At 47.6% G+C, this 18,945-nt stretch overlaps 1 protein-coding gene across 2 annotated transcripts in view; it reads right to left on the reverse strand.

Annotated features, from left to right (window-relative positions):
* The window catches only part of NEGR1 (neuronal growth regulator 1), a 626,547-nt gene that overhangs the window by 77,890 nt on the left and 529,712 nt on the right, over positions 1-18,945 (reverse strand). Inside the window, exon 7 of one of the 2 annotated variants that reach the window (XM_069738273.1) lies at positions 10,525-10,566. The exons of the other annotated variant lie outside the window; for it this stretch is intronic. Coding sequence (XP_069594374.1) covers positions 10,525-10,566 — 42 coding nt within the window. The remainder of the gene's footprint in view (positions 1-10,524; positions 10,567-18,945) is intronic. 2 annotated transcript variants of the gene reach the window in all.

Consider the following 18,945-nt stretch of genomic DNA (forward strand, 5'->3'; position numbering starts at 1 on the left):
ATATATATGAGAAAATATATCCAAAATAAAGATTTGTTATTTTCCCAGTGCAGATTTTTCTCACTTTTCTTCAGTATTGCTGATCTTCACCAGCAGCGTTCAGCGCCCATGGTGTAAGGGTGATCCAAGGATCAATATATGCAAACAATTGTCCCCCGCTGCCCCCCGACCGGATATTCCCGATGTCCCATTCTGAGGTCATAAAATCTGCTGGGAATCGCTCCATTGTTTTGTAACATGAAAAACCAGAAAAAAGGTTGATTTATTTCCACCTTTAAAGGGGTTTTTCCACAATCCACAGATTATGTGATAAATGTATGAACGCTGAAGGGCCGAAAGGTGGTAATTGTACGACAACAGGGGTTAGAAAGCCCCCGGAGTGATGGGGACAACAATGTGCAGCAGACCACCGCTGCATCGACTTCTAGGGGACTGATGGAGACATTCAAGGAGGCACAGAATCGCTCCCATCTTGTAGATCAATGTTACTGCAATTAGTGGGGGTCCCAAATGTCAGACCCCCATGCAGGTGATGATATACATATATAATAATTTATGCATTTAGTAAGAAGACCCCATTAAATTAATTCTGTTGTTTTTAGTATACATATAACAATGACAGTGATATTTTATTAGGTCAGTTCTTTGTGATATTTGTCAGTATCAAATTATCTACTGTATCTTTTATTTATCGTATCTATCTATCTATTATCTATATATCATTTATTATCTATTATCTATCTCTATCTATCTCGCCATCTATCTATTATCTATTTATCTATTATCTATATATCATTTATTATCTATCATCTATCTATTATCTATCTATCTATCTATCTATCTATCTATCTATCTATTATCTATCTATCTATCTATCTATCTATCCATCATTGGTAACGGAATCATACATTGTCCCCTAGGCTTCTTGAGAAAGGTGGGTCACAACTGAAATGTTGTCACATCATATGGGCTAATAAAGTCCACTTTTTTCCACTATTTATTGGAGTGCTGCCTCCTTTTTAGATTGCAATCGTTATTACAAATGGATATTTGTTTGGGGGGCCTTGCACCCATGCTTTTTTTCTATACAGTGCTGTTCCATTTTTTCTATCTATCTATTATTTATCTCTCTATTATCCATCTATTATCTATTCTAAAGGAATCATACATTGTCCCCTTTGCGTAGGATGGAGAACACCTTACTGTTAGCTCAGGATCCCAGAAATCCAAAGAATGGGCTTCTGAAATCTGGGAACCCGGCTCTGCAGAGCTCAGTCTTGAATGGAGCAGACCTCCGCTCCGTGTCTTGTGCGGGCAGATTTGATCAGTGAAAATAATCGCTCACCTGCACTGCCCCATTTAATAACATTGGTCCGTGCACTGCAACCTAAAATACAGTTATGTTCTTTTCAGTGGCGTATCTAGGGGGGGGCAGCCGGGGCATGTGCCCCGGGCGCAGCTGGCAGGGGGGCACAGTCGGGCAGCCTAATGCAGCGGTCCGCAATGTCTCCCCCGGCGGCTGCATTCTGCCGCCCCCCGGATTGAGAATCGGCTGTTCTCTGTGCCGACTGTCAAGCTGACAGCCAGCACAGAGAAGCTGCAGCGTGCCGGCTCCCAACATGTGCGGACATACCGCATGGGGCCCGGCGGTGGAGGGGGCCCCTGCAGGGTGGTTGTGGAGGGCAGGGAGAAATCAATGAAGCTCCGCTACCTACAAGAGAAAATAGCAGCGGAGCTGCAGCGATCTGTCTTCCTGCCTGCGCTTCCTCTCACACAGGCAGCGCTGCTGGATGACGTCATCAGCCAGCGGCCGGCTGTGTCAGAGGAAGGCGATGAGATGCTGCGGCAGAGCGCGAGGAGAGGTGAGAGAATGTGTGTGTGTGTGTGTGTATATAGAGGTGCTGTGTGTGTGTATAGGTGAGAGGTGCTGTGTGTGTGTATAGGTGAGAGGTGTTGTGTGTGTATAGGTGAGAGGTGCTGTATGTTGTGTGTGTGTGTGTGTCTGTATATAGGTGAGAGGTGCTGTGTGTGTTGTGTGTATATATAGAGGTGAGAGGTGCAGTGTATGTATATATAGAGGTGAGAGGTGCTGTGTGTGTGTGTGTGTGTGTGTGTATATAGAGGTGAGAGGGGCTGTGTGTGTGTTGTGTGTGTATATATAGAGGTGAGAGGTGCTGTGTGTGTTCTGCGTGTGTGTATATAGGTGAGAGGTGATGTGTGTGTGTGCATGCGTGCATGCGTAGCGTTGCCGGTGAATGAGCAGAGAGGTAAATGGTTTTGTGTGTTTGTACGGGGAGGAGAGGTGAGGGCAATGATGGGGCTGACGGGGGGTGGGCAATAATTGGGATGGAGGGGGAGGAGGAAATGATCGATGTGGTGGAATGGGCAATGATGGGGTGGGGGGAAAATGATGGAGGTGGTGGAATGGGCAATGATGGGGGTGGGGGGAGGCAATGATGGAGGTGGAAATTGGAATGGGCAATGATGGAGGTGGAAATTGGAATGGGCAATGATGGTGGTGGGGGGAGAATGCAATGATGGTGGGTGAGGAGGAAATCATGGAGGTGGTGGAAAGGGCAATAATGAGGGGGGGGAGAAATGATGGAGGTGGTAGAATGGACAAGAATGGTGGTGGAAAGAACACTGATGATATTGGAGGGGGAGAAAATGATGGAGGTGGTGGAATGGACAAGTATGGTCATGGCGGCGGAAAGGACAATGATGATGGTGGTGGAAAGGGCAATGATGGGGATGGTGGGGGAAGAGAAAATGATGGATGTGGTGGAAAAGGCAAAGGCGGAAATGATGGAGGTGGTGGAATGGGCAATGATGGGAGTGTTGGGAAAGGAGGAAATGATGGAGGTTGTGGAATGGGAAATTATGGGGTGGTGGAGCAGAAAGCAATGATAGTGGTGGTGGAGAAGGCAAAGATGGAGGTGATGAAGAGAGCAAAGATGGGGTGGGGTAGAGCAAAATAATGGGCATATATGAGGAAACAGTACGGGAGAATGGAGGGCATGTATGAGGAAACAGTACTGGGGAATAGGGGGCATGTATGAGGAAACTATGGGGGGATGGGTGCAGACAGTATGAGGAGCGAATGGGGGAATGTATGTGGACACAGTATGAGTAGCGATGTGAAAAATGTATGTGGACAGAGTATGGGGAGTGAGGCTGATGGGATGTGTGCAGACACAGCATGGGGAGTCAGGTGAGCAGGCAGTGTAGAAAGTGAGGGGGTAAATATATGAGACAGTATGGTGAACAGGGGGATGTGAGAGGAGACAGAATGAGGAGGGAGGGGAATAGTGTGAGGAGACAGCATGGGGCAGAAAAGTGAGTGAGGGCAGAATAGAAACGGAGTAGTGGGTTCGTAGCATGGAGGGACAGTGTAAGGGCACAGCCAGGAGGGGACAGTATACCAAGGAGGGGGAGTGTGATGAGAGAGTACAGTATAAGTACTGGGCCCTATAGCGGGGACACAGTATGAGAGGACAGTGTGAAGAGGGGGCCGGTATGGAAAGGAGAGGTCAGTGTGAAGAGCATGTACCATAAGAGGGACAGTGTGGGGGTCGTATTTTGTGCAGACAATATAGTGAGGGGCAAAAGCACAAAAAGAGGATTCAGAGATCCTCCAATGATTAGAAAAAACAGCAAAACACGGCAGAGGTTCTTACCTGCCTAGGCCTCCAAACAAATGTACTAACAGGATGCAGTGGACCCATGTGGTTAAAATAGAAACAACACAGGTGCAGCATAACCGATGAGGCAGCCACTCACCAGCTACCAAACTAATGGAGGGGGTGGCTGCTTGGCACATTGCTGCACATAAAAACTTGTATGTGGCGCTGTTCACATACAAGTTTTTATGTGCAGCAATGTGCCAAGCAGCCACCCCCTCCATTAGTTGTGAGAATTCAGAAGCTGCAATGTCAGGATTCAGCTCTGCAGGTTCCAGTAGTCGTCACATGGACACTTCACTCATATGCAAACTTCATACTTGTGGTCTTGTGACATCGAGCTTCTCTTCTGCTTCTCTCAGTTTTACACTGAATATTGAGAACATTAGGGAGAAGAACTCGTGGGTACATGACTAAGTGTGCAAATCGCATGTGCCCCGGGGGGGGGGGGGGGGGGGGGGGGAGGAAGGGGTTAATACACTCCACTCAAGACGGGCAAAGATGGATGCTAATGTTATAACCCCAGGCGATCAGTGTCGCCACCAGTGGACAGGGGATAGGCAATGATACCGGGAATAGTCCTATAGGAAAGGTCGGTGTCATGGGGATGAAATGATCCACTTTTTTCCGTTTTGTCAGCTATGCAGCCATGTTTCTTATAATAATACATCTATGGTTTGTTACATAATATTTCGATCCTTCAAAAAGTTGGTCGAGAACTCTTCATGATTTCAATTCCGGCTGAACAAACTTTAATAACTTGGCATAAGACGATGACTCAAGGTTTTGCAGATTTCTGACTCAATGCAGAAATGTCTTTTAAGAAGTTTTATGTAAAAATGGCTTCAAAATATTGACAATTACAAAATATTTCTACACCCATCAAATATAATGAGCTCAGACACCAAAGGATAAAAAATCTCAGTGCAAATAATGCAAGAAAGATGCAGCCACGATCCTAAGAAATGGCACAAAATCCGGGAAAAGTCGTGTATAATGTTTGTTTAGTATCTGAAAGGTACCATAAGTAATCACTGCACTGCTTAGGTTAATCAGTACTCAATTACCAACCACAAACTGCATAATTGGCTTCACTCGATGAGTATGTAGATTAATTCATCACAATTTAATACATTTTGCTTCTCCGGTCTCCGGGGACAGTTGTTATCTTGTATCGTAGGCTGATTAGCTATTTACCAAACTGTTTACAAAGCAAAGGAGATAGTTTAATGCAAAGTTACAGGTGACAGACGCTGCCTCTAGTGGCTGCACTCGAAAACTGCAGAAAAAAAAATCTACTTTGGAGACTTATTTGCAATATATAGGGCCCGATTCCATTTTGTCATAATCATTTTTTTTGTTACTTTTACGTGTCAAAGTCCTCAAAATCCAAAATACTCTTTTCTTGTCTTTTACATTCTGCACCTATTTAAAGCAAAAAAGAGTTCCATTAAAAATATTGCATGCAACTCTAACATTTGCATAAGTGTCCCAAAAAAAAAAACGCTCTGGGGTGGGGGGACTGGAAGGACATTTGTGCAAAAATTGTGCAACGTTTTGAAACACCTGGATAAGAAAAATCACATCCAAAAAATAGAGAATAAAAGACAAGAGGAAAAATCAGAAAATAGAGACGCAACTTAGAAAAATTTGGTGCCAAACAGAAAGCCGCCGTAAAACAAGAAAAACAAAAAAAAAATAGGAGTAAATATGATGATGAATCGGGAACTTGATAGATAGTTTTCCTAACTTCTGCTCATTTTTAGCTGCATTATGTTTTACCTTCCCCTGGTTAAACTGTTTAGTTACTGACCAGAATGAAGCTTAATCATTTTCATCTAAAAGCAGCTTTGGATGTGAATGTAAAGTGTGAAATAAGAAAAGAAAGAAAAACAAGTTTTGCTAAATCTTCATACAATCCTCTACATTGATGAGCCATGAAATGATGACATTTCACTACCGGCAGCCACCACTAGAGGGAGCTCACTGCATACATAGAACTCTCCACTGTACATGGAGCTCCCCCTAGTGGTGACTGCAGATGGACGAATTTATCAAAAAACTAAAAAGTGATCTTCGAAATTGGCTTCTTGGGTTTGAGCTTCTGACAATATTGTTTCCCTTAATATCAAATCTTTTGGATTTTAGTCTCAATCTGAACATTGCAAAAACTTTCAATTTCATATGTAGAAGTTATAAAGAATGAAAGTCTCCATAAGTGTAATCGCTGATCAACTAATGTGGCCACCACAGAGGGAATAGGACCAATCGCACATCACTCAAGAGTTTACATAACCCCCTTTCCCACTCCGATAACTAAATACTGGGTAATTGTGTGTTTTGGGGCAGGGGATTTCCTTTTATAGGGATTGGCCCATTACTATGCAATCATTTTCTGTAAGAGCCGCGCAGTGATCACCTGCCTGCCACAGTCTTGGCTCCTGGGATCCCCCATACAGCTCATCTCTTTAGCGGCCACTAGAGGAGAAATGGAGTATTACATGTGAAGATTTAAATACATTGTTGCGGCTGCCAAAAATCCGCAGATCTCAGTTCTGGCTCTTTAAAGACCATAAAGGGATATTTCGCTCTGGGGTAAATTCACAGAAATCCTATAGAAGTGAATGTAGGGAGTCGTCGATGTATTTCCAGCGGCACAAGAAGGGTCCCTGTTCTCCAGATGCAGGTCCCAGAGGTGAGATCTGCATGGATCAGCCATAAAAGTTCCCAATAAAAGACTACAATAATAGTAGCATTTTCTCGAGCAAAACTTTGAGAGCGGAGAAGACGGAATAAGACAGAGAAACAATGTATAAGAAGCGGAGGAAAAAGAAAACAGAAGACAGAAGTGCGTAATGTACCGACGCCGCGCTTTTATGCCCGCTTGATAGGATTGTCTCAGTATGGGGGCATTAAAATCAACGGAGACTTGTCACTTCTTCACGTCACCTGTTGCGATCGTCTCTGCTGCATTAATATCCATCAAGTAAATTGTTGCAGCGAAGAAATAAAGGAAGATAAACACGCGGATATTTCTGCCATCAGAACGAGAGATCCGGCTCGCCAAAGTGACTGATGACATTTCATTACCGCATTTTACCATTTAATTCTCGTTGTTTTAAATTAAGTTCCAAAAATAGGTCACTTTATACCTGCGTGGCGCCATTGTCATCCAATCCTCACAGAATATTGGGCTGAGAAGCAGGGACGGGGCACATAAGGAATAATTACTTTTTCTTTTTTTTTTTTTTCGTTAAGAGCGATGTTGAAATCTGTCCAAACACAAAGAATGTAATCCGTCTCATTGGCTCTGCGGTGTCGGCTCCGTCTGTGCGCTGCGGACACATGCTCTGCCCTAGATGCTACAGCTAGATCATTCGGTGCTAAATGCAGCAATTTCTGCTCCAGAGGTGACGGACAAAGGAGATTGTTTAGTCGATTCATGGGTTTATCGCCCCTGCTGGTTTACTAGGACAGGTGGGGTCTTCCACTAAAGATTCCCCCTACTAGTCAGAGCAGAAAGCAGGAAACATCTACGGCCAACGAGTCTCCAGACCAAACCAATGTCTCTGGCACCCGCTGAGCGCCCCCCTCCGATCCGCATCCACACCTGTCAATTATAATCATATGAACACATTTGGAGACATTTTCGATTGGGGAGGGGGTAGGAAAAATCATTTTTACAACTGGGATTCATTACATAATTTGCGCCATTAGACTTTTACAGACTTTATTTCCCTGCTGGTTATAGAATGAGTTAACTGAGGATCGGCCAGCGAGCACATTCTGGAGGGGAGTTCCTAATTCAATTGTCTTCCTTTTGTGCAGGGAAACAAAGAACGTGTAAAAGTCAAACTCAATTGCAAAAATGTTTTTTTAGCCCCAAATAGAGCGAACCTGAACTTTAAAGTTAGGGGTTCGTACCAGACCCTTCATATCCGGTGCTGAACTCCGAACACGGACTTCCCCTGGAAGTTCGGGAGGAGAGGGAGAATTTTCCAGCTCCGAAGTTCAGGTCCCCATACATTTCATAGGGGTTCGGGTTCATGTTTAAATTCGGGAAAAGTTCTGGTACCCGAACCGAACTTTGGACATAACGTTGGGTCGGGTACCAGAATCCGGAGGTCCTCGGGTCCAATCATCCTTAGCCCCAAGTAGAAAATGTCTCCAATGGTGTCCACATCGTTTAAAGGGTTTTTTTCTGGTTGACATAAATGAAGTTTCATCACTTTATAAAGATTAGTTACAACGTCCTAATATTCTTCTAATTACAAGTTATCTCTTTCCTTGATCGGCAAAAAAACCAGATGAGTCTTCATCTGAATTCTCATCCGTGCAATCTACCGAGTTGTGGAAAACATTTTTTGGAATCTGCGCGGCCTCCAATTGTCTGGGAATGTTTTCGTTCATAAGGAGCAGGTGGAGATCTGGAACACGGAGGACAAGAGGCACAAAATATATAGCAACAATGCAGAACTTTCCATTAGATACAAAGGAATACACAACGCCTTTATCCCGGGGCGTTGGGTGGGTTACCAGCAGCCTGGGGAAGGCAAGTATTTTGTGCCCCTTGATTCGTGGACAAGGAGAAGCAGAGAGCTGCAGGAAAACCCGGTGCACATGATCCGGTACGGTCTTCATTTATTAGCTTCTCAGCTTCTATTATCTTGATTGCTGCCTATGCAGAGCACAGTAGTGGATATGAGTTTGTCTTTGTCTTCTGTGCACTGCATAGGAAGTGATCGTGATGACAAAAGCTCACTTCCTTATGCTGAAAACAACTTTGTCAACTTAGTCACTGCCTATGCAGAGCGCAGCAGTCGATGACAAACTCATCTTGGTTGCGGCACTCTGCATATGAACTGGTGGCAGTGCCTAAGATCACAAAGCTTCTATACTCATGCAGCTGTGTTCTGTGCTCGATGCACCCGTGCGCCATTCCAGGGAGAGGCTGTGTGTCTTGGCGCCCTGCAGTGCAGCAGAGATCCCCAGTGGGGTGGGGAAGAAACCAAAATGATGCACCCTTAAAAAATGTGGCTCCTGGGGAAACCACTGTGTCCCCCATGCTATGGCACTGACTCTTTCTCAAAAACATATTGGGAAAATGAGTTGTTGGTGGGAACGGATTAGTAATAGGATTTAGAAAAAGAGGAATATGGGACAGTTCTGAACCCAAAAACATCTCTGAGCCGGCGCACGGTTCTATGGTTCTCGGGCAGTGATCATTCATACATGACACCTGTGGTTCAAGCAGACGGTGGAGGACGGCAAGAAACCAGCGCAAATTCATGCAACTCCCACACGGACAACCCAACTAGAGAGGAGACAATCATTTGGGCCGAATCGCTGATTTGCCATCTCCAGGACACAAAGGGTAAATTATTTTTTCACCCCAATGGGCCAAAGATGAATCCCAACTACAAAATGTATCCTAAAGCCTCCTAACGTGGAGCAAACGGCAAATCAGCTCATTACCTTTATGTCCGGGGTTTTCCAGGTAAATAATGATTATAAAACATTTCTAATAAAAAGTTACATAACTAATATGGCTGCACTGGGCCAGAAGCCCCGATCCTCCAGTGGACCGATCTATCCCGGGTCCTGGCTCTGTCACAGGGCAGAGCATTCGGTGTTGTATGAAGGGGGCTGGCTGCTAAGTCAGACCCCTTCTCCAATGTAAAGGAACAAAGGGTCCGTCTGCTCCATGTCCTGGACTTGTCCCGCTTCAGCCAAGACCCAGGATGAATCTGCTCCTCGAGGACCGAGGTTCTATATTATTAAACTACGGTATATAACATTCTGTGAAAAGTTAAAAGTTAACATAGAAATGTTTTTCGTTTCTCTGAAAAAAAAAAAAAACATTTATTGAAAACTTTCATTAGTTAAATGGGTATTCCCATCTCAGGCATTTTTAGCACTACGTCTAAGGACAGTTGCCGATTCCACCACTGCCACCCTTGCCTATCTGGAGAACAGAAGTCTCGTGAACTCCCCACATAAATGCCATGAATACCTCCGATGGGAATACCGATATAGTTCCCCGAAATAGATATTTGTGAAGCATAAAAACAACAGAAAGTAAAGAAGAAGCTGTAGACTGTTAAAGCGCGTTATTTCCAGCATTTGACCCATTTCCGTATTTGCTCTGGTTAGAAGTTCGCCATCTTTCCGTAACCCCATGAGCTAAGTCTATGCAGCCATTTTGTGGGTAGTTTCATCTTATCCTATAAAAAAAAAAACAAATCTCGTAACATCTAGAGAGAAGATAACAGCGATGTCATGGTGGCCATAGCCAGGATCATGGTTCTAAGGGCATAATCACAGAAGCGTGAAAAATGGAAGTGGTGGAACTGGAGACCAGAAGGTTTGGAGAAAAGGACAAGAGTAAATCATGGTCCTCGGATCTCTCCAAAGCACCCGGTCAACTCACGTGAAAGTGAGAAAAAGACAACGGCCAAGAATAAGAAGCAGCAGTGCGTGACCCAATCTGGTCGAGAGCATCAGAAGAACGTTTTGTTCTTTGGACGTCATGTTTTTCGGTGATACTTTGTAGGTCAAGTTAGAAAAAAACGATACAGTCTGCTATGTTCTTTGGTAAGGCCATTTATTTGGTGACGCGCTTTACATCAAATTTCGAGATAAGTTTAGAACTTTAACCCACAAAATGGCTGATTGCATAGAAGAGATGTTAGATTCCAGCTGATGAGGGACAAACAAACATATAAAAAAGAGCGATGTACAGACAACGACAACAGCAGCAGCGACAGCCGGCTTGGAAGATGCCAGATGATATGGCGAAGCAGAGAGAGTACCCAGGCATACTGGAGCCTATGTGGACACTGACCTGAGTTGGTGACAGGACTAGTGGTGGTAGATTCAATAATTTCTACAAAAAGGGAAAAAGAAAAACAAAAAAAAAACAAAACAAAACAAAAACAGTTTGGGCATTAATCACACACAATTTATGGAAGACACACACAGAATGAGGCAGGCAACGTGCATGCAACAAACAGGAACATCTTAGCAAAGGACATGCCATCATGGTCATAACAATGCCGGCCCGTGACCCGCCAGTTACAGAATTATACAATGTGCCCTTTCTGCAGTGTGAAGATGTTTTAGGCCTCAATCAGTGCACTTTGTAGGCCATGACCAGTGCATTTTGTACGTCATGACCAGTGCACTTTGCAGACCATCACTAGTGCACTTTCTAGACTATGACTAGTGCAACCTACAAAATAGTCCTCCAAAGAAAAGAGATCATATAAAAGTAATTTTTATTAATAAAAATTACTTTTATATGATCTCTTTTCTTTGGAGGACTATTTTGTAGGTTGACCTTATTCTCACGGTCCTCCGTGGTTGTAATTGAGGGCTTATTTGGTATAACCAGTGCACTTTGTAGACCATGACCAGTGCACTTTGTAGGCCATGACCAGTGCACTTTGTAGGCCATGACCAGTGCACTTTGTAGGCCATGACCAGTGCACTTTGTAGGCCATGACCAGTGCACTTTGTAGGCTTTGACCAGTGCACTTTGTAGGCCATGGCCAGTGCACTTTTTAGACTATGACCAGTGCACTTTGTAGACCATGACCAGTGCACTTTGTAGGCCATGACCAGTGCACTTTGTAGGCTTTGACCAGTGCACTTTGTAGGCCATGGCCAGTGCACTTTTTAGACTATGACCAGTGCACTTTGTAGACTATGACCAGTGCACTTTGTAGACTATGATCAGTGCACTTTGTAGACTATGACCAGTGCACTTTGTAGGCCATGGACAGTGCACTTTGTAGACCATGACCAGTACACTTTGTAGACTATGACCAGTGCACTTTGTAGACCATGACCAGTGCACTTTGTAGGTTATGACCAGTGCACTTTGTAGGCCATGGACAGTGCACTTTGTAGACCATGACCAGTGCACTTTGTAGACTATGACCAGTGCTCTTTGTAGACCATGACCAGTGCACTTTGTAGACCATGACCAGTGCACTTTGTAGGCCATGGACAGTGCACTTTGTAGACCATGACCAGTGCACTTTGTAGACTATGACCAGTGCACTTTGTAGACCATGACCAGTGCACTTTGTAGGTTACGACCAGTGCACTTTGTAGACCATGACCAGTGCACTTTGTAGACCATGACCAGTGCACTTTGTAGACCATGACCAGTGCACTTTGTAGACTATGACCAGTGCACTTTGTAGACCATGACCAGTGCACTTTGTAGACAATGACCAGTGCACTTTGTAGACCATGACCAGTGCAATGTGTAGACTATGACCAGTGCACTTTTAGGCACTTTGTAGGTTCAAACACTACATGAAACAGACCTCACCCAGAGCATTCTCCTGTGCACTTTGTAGGTCTGAGCTAATGCATGTTGTAGATCTCAAAGAATGTATTTTGCAGACACAAACTAGCGAGTTTTGTAGTCCTCCTCCACCTCTTGTAGGCCTTTGGGTACATTAACACAAGTTTTCTTTTGTCAGTGCTCTGTCCATGTAAGCAACGGACGGACCATAGGATGGATGCACAGAACAATTGTAGCTTATGCGCTAGTGCTCATGCGTCATTTTCCTCACAACTTCAGATCAGTGTTGAACGACTCTTAGCCTGCGGTAGGCTGGTCGGGTTTACAGAACAAAAACCAAAAAAGCCTGAAAATAGCAGAGAGCATAAAAGTGCACACAGACTCATCCCTGTAAAAATTTGCAGGTAAGTGGCTTCCGCAGCGGCTTTTCCCATATGCTGCCTTCAGTGGCGCTAATGTCAGAACATACTCATTTGGAGTACAGATGATGGCAGTGATTTGTCAGCTCCAGTCTCCACCGCTGAGTCTTCGGCTGATCAGAACAGTCTCCTACAGCAGATTAGAGATAGTGATACACAGGTGCTGAGCCATCACTGCCATCATCTGTACTCCGGAGGATAGCAGTGCAGCTAAGGCACAGACTGGGAAAAATCAGGGGTTTGGAAGCCACTTACATGCAATTTGTTTACAGATGTAAGACAAATCCTCTAATACAGTGATTTGCAAAGTTTTGTAACTTTCCAAGCTGGAACAAACTTATTAAAAGTAAAGTAAAAGTTTTGCTACTTTGTAAGTCATTAGTTTCCTTCCATTGATATATTTGCGCTCCGTCTGAAAATGCAGGGATTTTAACATTCTCCTAATTTGGCAGCTATAATGGGAGTTGCCACTTTGGGGCATTTGATATTGGAAATTTGTATCTTTACTTGACCCATTTAGAACAGATTGTTCCAGGAAATGGTCTTTTTATAGTAAATGGCGAGTTGGGAAAGACTGAAGGAACACAGAGGTGCTTGAGTGGAACGGTTCAACTATGTTTCCACTTGAAGCTTTTGGAGAAAGACAGACGGGTTTGCATGGAAGCTGGGACGGGTTCCAAAACAAAGCGGAGAGGATCTAGGCGACACAAAGTCAGGTAGAAGCCGTGTGAAGTGTCAGCCTGAAAGGAATCTTGTGTGTGTCTCAGTCACTAACTGTTACAGAGAAACTTCGCCTGGCAAGTTTATTGAACAAAAGTTTGGAAAGTCACACAGATTGTTTAAAGAGACGGGTCACAGAGGCGCTGTGCGGTGACGGTCTAAATATACTTCATACAGTCTCCTAACTCCATGTCACACCACCAGCATGTTAGTTCTGAGGATGATTTTCACAAAACTTTTATTTATTTTTTTTTAAATTATGATTTATAGTTTGAAAAAGCTTCCCGCAAAAAAAAAATCCACATAGTTATAGCTGTAGACAAAAAACAAGACGTAGTATAGCCCAAAATGTTACATGTAATCTTCAAAATTATTTTCTTTTCTGTCGTTTTTAGCAGTTTAGTAAATGTATATTTTATCTATTCATGTTCTCTCTTGGGCGGGATTTTCCTGGTGTGATGTAAGAGCTGTGCTGTGTGGACAGGCTCCTCCTGGTGTGATGTAGGAGCTGTGCTGTGTGGACAGGCTCCTCTTGGTGTGATGTAAGAGCTGTGCTGTGTGGACAGGCTCCTCCTGGTGTGATGTAGGAGCTGTGCTGTGTGGACAGGCTCCTCCTGGTGTGATGTAAGAGCTGTGCTGTGTGGACAGGCTCCTCTTGGTGTGATGTAAGAGCTGTGCTGTGTGGACAGGCTCCTCCTGGTGTGATGTAGGAGCTGTGCTGTGTGGACAGGCTCCTCCTGGTGTGATGTAAGAGCTGTGCAGTGTGGGCAGGCTCCTCCTGGTGTGATGTAGGAGCTGTGCTGTGTGGACAGGCTCCTCCTGGTGTGATGTAAGAGCTGTGCAGTGTGGACAGGCTCCTCCTGATGTGATGTAGGAGCTGTGCTGTGTGGACAGGCTCCTCCTGGTGTGATGTAAGAGCTGTGCTGAGTGGACAGGCTCCTCCTGGTGTGATGTAAGAGCTGTGCAGTGTGGGCAGGCTCCTCCTGGTGTGATGTAAGAGCTGTGCGGACAGGCTCCACCTGGTGTGATGTAGGAGCTGTGCTGTGTGGACAGGCTCCACCTGGTGTGATGTAGGAGCTGTGCTGTGTGGGCAGGCTCCTCTTGGTGTGATGTAAGAGCTGTGCAGTGTGGGCAGGCTCCTCCTGGTGTGATGTAGGAGCTGTGCTGCGTGGACAGGCTCCTCCTGGTGTGATGTAAGAGCTGTGCTGCGTGGACAGGCTCCTCTTGGTGTGATGTAAGAGCTGTGCAGTGTGGACAGGCTCCTCCTGGTGTGATGTAAGAGCTGTGCGGACAGGCTCCACCTGGTGTGATGTAGGAGCTGTGCTGTGTGGACAGGCTCCTCCTGGTGTGATGTAAGAGCTGTGCAGTGTGGGCAGGCTCCTCCTGGTGTGATGTAAGAGCTGTGCTGTGTGGACAGGCTCCTCCTGATGTGATGTAGGAGCTGTGCTGTGTGGACAGGCTCCTCCTGGTGTGATGTAAGAGCTGTGCTGAGTGGACAGGCTCCTCCTGGTGTGATGTAAGAGCTGTGCAGTGTGGGCAGGCTCCTCCTGGTGTGATGTAAGAGCTGTGCGGACAGGCTCCACCTGGTGTGATGTAGGAGCTGTGCTGTGTGGACAGGCTCCTCCTGGTGTGATGTAAGAGCTGTGCTGTGTGGACAGGCTCCTCTTGGTGTGATGTAAGAGCTGTGCAGTGTGGGCAGGCTCCTCCTGGTGTGATGTAGGAGCTGTGCTGCGTGGACAGGCTCCTCCTGGTGTGATGTAAGAGCTGTGCAGTGTGGGCAGGCTCCTCCTGGTGTGATGTAAGAGCTGTGCAGTGTGGGCAGGCTCCTCCTGGTGTGATGTAAGAGCTGTGCTGTGTGGGCAGGCTCCTCCTGGTGTGATGTAGGAGCTGTGCAGTGTGGGCAGGCTCCTCCTGGTGTGATGTAGGAGCTGTGCTGTGTGGACAGGCTCCTCCTGGTGTGATGTAAGAGCTGTGCAGTGTGGGCAGGCTCCTCCTGGTGTGATGTAGGAGCTGTGCTGTGTGGACAGGCTCCTCCTGGTGTGATGTAGGAGCTGTGCTGCGTGGACAGGCTCCTCCTGGTGTGATGTAGGAGCTGTACTGTGTGGACAGGCTCCTCCTGGTGTGATGTAAGAGCTGTGCTGTGTGGACAGGCTCCTCCTGGTGTGATGTAAGAGCTGTGCTGTGTGGACAGGCTCCTCCTGGTGTGATGTAAGAGCTGTGCTGTGTGGACAGGCTCCTCCTGGTGTGATGTAGGAGCTGTGCTGTGTGGACAGGCTCCTCCTGGTGTGATGTAAGAGCTGTGCAGTGTGGACAGGCTCCTCCTGGTGTGATGTAAGAGCTGTGCAGTGTGGGCAGGCTCCTCCTGGTGTGATGTAAGAGCTGTGCAGTGTGGGCAGGCTCCTCCTGGTGTGATGTAAGAGCTGTGCAGTGTGGGCAGGCTCCTCCTGGTGTGATGTAAGAGCTGTGCTGTGTGGACAGGCTCCTCCTGGTGTGATGTAAGAGCTGTGCTGTGTGGACAGGCTCCTCCTGGTGTGATGTAGGAGCTGTGCTGTGTGGACAGGCTCCTCCTGGTGTGATGTAAGAGCTGTGCTGAGTGGACAGGCTCCTCCTGGTGTGATGTAAGAGCTGTGCAGTGTGGACAGGCTCCTCCTGGTGTGATGTAGGAGCTGTGCTGTGTGGACAGGCTCCTCCTGGTGTGATGTAGGAGCTGTGCTGTGTGGACAGGCTCCTCCTGGTGTGATGTAAGAGCTGTGCTGAGTGGACAGGCTCCTCCTGGTGTGATGTAAGAGCTGTGCTGAGTGGACAGGCTCCTCCTGGTGTGATGTAGGAGCTGTGCTGTGTGGACAGGCTCCTCCTGGTGTGATGTAGGAGCTGTGCTGTGTGGACAGGCTCCTCCTGGTGTGATGTAAGAGCTGTGCTGTGTGGACAGGCTCCTCCTGGTGTGATGTAAGAGCTGTGCTGTGTGGACAGGCTCCTCTTGGTGTGATGTAAGAGCTGTGCCGTGTGGACAGGCTCCTCCTGGTGTGATGTAGGAGCTGTGCTGCGTGGACAGGCTCCTCCTGGTGTGATGTAAGAGCTGTGCTGCGTGGACAGGCTCCTCCTGGTGTGATGTAGGAGCTGTGCTGCGTGGACAGGCTCCTCCTGGTGTGATGTAAGAGCTGTGCTGAGTGGACAGGCTCCTCCTGGTGTGATGTAAGAGCTGTGCAGTGTGGGCAGGCTCCTCCTGGTGTGATGTAAGAGCTGTGCAGTGTGGGCAGGCTCCTCCTGGTGTGATGTAAGAGCTGTGCAGTGTGGGCAGGCTCCTCCTGGTGTGATGTGAGAGCTGTGCTGTGTGGACAGGCTCCTCCTGGTGTGATGTAAGAGCTGTGCTGTGTGGACAGGCTCCTCCTGGTGTGATGTAAGAGCTGTGCTGTGTGGACAGGCTCCTCCTGGTGTGGTGTAAGAGCTGTGCAGTGTGGACAGGCTCCTCCTGGTGTGATGTAAGAGCTGTGCTGTGTGGACAGGCTCCTCCTGGTGTGATGTAAGAGCTGTGCAGTGTGTACAGGCTCCTCCTGGTGTGATGTAAGAGCTGTGCAGTGTGGACAGGCTCCTCCTGGTGTGATGTAAGAGCTGTGCTGTGTGGACAGGATCCTCCTGGTGTGATGTAGGAGCTGTGCAGTGTGGTCAGGCTCCTCCTGGTGTGATGTAAGAGCTGTGCTGTGTGGACAGGCTCCTCCTGGTTTGATATAAGAGCTGTGCAGTGTGGACAGGCTCCTTTAATGTGTTGTAAGAGCTGTGCTGTGTGTACAGGCTCCTTTGATGTGATGTAAGAGCTGTGCAGTGTAAACAAGCTCCTTTTGGTGTGATGTAAGAGCTGTGCTGTGTGGACAGGCTCCTTTTGGTGTGATGTAAGAGCTGTGCAGTGTGGACAGGCTCCTTTGATGTGATGTAAGAGCTGTGCTGTGTGGACAGGCTCCTCCTGGTGTGATGTAAGAGCTGTGCAGTGTGGCCAGGCTCCTCCTGGTGTGATGTAAGAGCTGTGCTGTGTGGGCAGTCTCCTCCTGGTGTGATGTAAAAGCTGTGCTGTGTGGACAGGCTCCTCCTGGTGTGATGTAAGAGTTGTGCTGTGTGGACAGGCTCCTCCTGGTGTGATGTAAGAGCTGTGCAGTGTGGTCAGGCTCCTCCTGGTGTGATGCAAGAGCTGTGCTGTGTGGACAGGCTCCTCCTGGTGTGATGTAAGAGCTGTGCTGTGTGGACAGGCTCCTCCAGGTGTGATGTAAGAGCTGTGCTGTGTGGACAGGCTCCTCCTGGTGTGATGCAAGAGCTGTGCTGTGTGGACAGGCTCCTCCTGGTGTGATGTAAGAGCTGTGCTGTGTGGACAGGCTCCTCCTGGTGTGATGCAAGAGCTGTGCTGTGTGGACAGGCTCCTCCTCGTGTGATGTAAGAGCTGTGCTGTGTGGACAGGCTCCTCCTGGTGTGATGCAAGAGCTGTGCTGTGTGGACAGGCTCCTCCTGGTGTGATGTAAGAGCTGTGCAGTGTGGACAGGCTCCTCCAGGTGTGATGTAAGAGCTATGCTGTGTGGACAGGCAACCTCCTGGTGTGATGTAAGAGCTGTGCTGTGTGGACAGGCTCCTCCTGGTGTGATGTAAGAGCTGTGCTGTGTGGACAGGCTCCTCCTGGTGTGATGTAAGAGCTGTGCTGTGTGGACAGGCTCCTCCAGGTGTGATGTAAGAGCTGTGCTGTGTGGACAGGCTCCTCCTGGTGTGATGCAAGAGCTGTGCTGTGTGGACAGGCTCCTCCTGGTGTGATGTAAGAGCTGTGCTGTGTGGACAGGCTCCTCCAGGTGTGATGTAAGAGCTATGCTGTGTGGACAGGCTCCTCCTGGTGTGATGTAAGAGCTGTGCTGTGTGGACAGGCTCCTCCTGGTGTGATGTAAGAGCTGTGCTGTGTGGACAGGCTCCTCCTGGTGTGATGTAAGAGCTGTGCTGTGTGGACAGGCTCCTCCTGCTGTGATGTAAGAGCTGTGCGGTGTGGACAGGCTCCTCCTGCTGTGATGTAAAAGCTGTGCTGTGTGGACAGGCTCCTCCTGGTGTGATGTAAGAGCTCTGCTGTGTGGACAGGCTCCTCCTGCTGTGATGTAAGAGCTGTGCTGTGTGGACAGGCTCCTCCTGGTGTGATGTAGGAGCTGTGCTGTGTGGACAGGCTCCTCCTGGTGTGATGTAAGAGCTGTGCTGTGTGGACAGGCTCCTCCTGGTGTGATGTAAGAGCTGTGCTGTGTGGACAGGCTCCTCCTGGTGTGATGTAGGAGCTGTGCTGTGTGGACAGGCTCCTCCTGGTGTGATGTAAGAGCTGTGCTGCGTGGACAGGCTCCTCTTGGTGTGATGTAAGAGCTGTGCAGTGTGGACAGGCTCCTCCTGGTGTGATGTAAGAGCTGTGCGGACAGGCTCCACCTGGTGTGATGTAGGAGCTGTGCTGTGTGGACAGGCTCCTCCTGGTGTGATGTAAGAGCTGTGCAGTGTGGGCAGGCTCCTCCTGGTGTGATGTAAGAGCTGTGCGGACAGGCTCCACCTGGTGTGATGTAGGAGCTGTGCTGTGTGGACAGGCTCCTCCTGGTGTGATGTAAGAGCTGTGCTGTGTGGACAGGCTCCTCTTGGTGTGATGTAAGAGCTGTGCAGTGTGGGCAGGCTCCTCCTGGTGTGATGTAGGAGCTGTGCTGCGTGGACAGGCTCCTCCTGGTGTGATGTAAGAGCTGTGCAGTGTGGGCAGGCTCCTCCTGGTGTGATGTAAGAGCTGTGCAGTGTGGGCAGGCTCCTCCTGGTGTGATGTAAG

Source organism: Ranitomeya imitator, chromosome 8 (genome assembly GCF_032444005.1).
Source record: "Ranitomeya imitator isolate aRanImi1 chromosome 8, aRanImi1.pri, whole genome shotgun sequence".
NCBI lineage: Eukaryota > Metazoa > Chordata > Amphibia > Anura > Dendrobatidae > Ranitomeya > Ranitomeya imitator.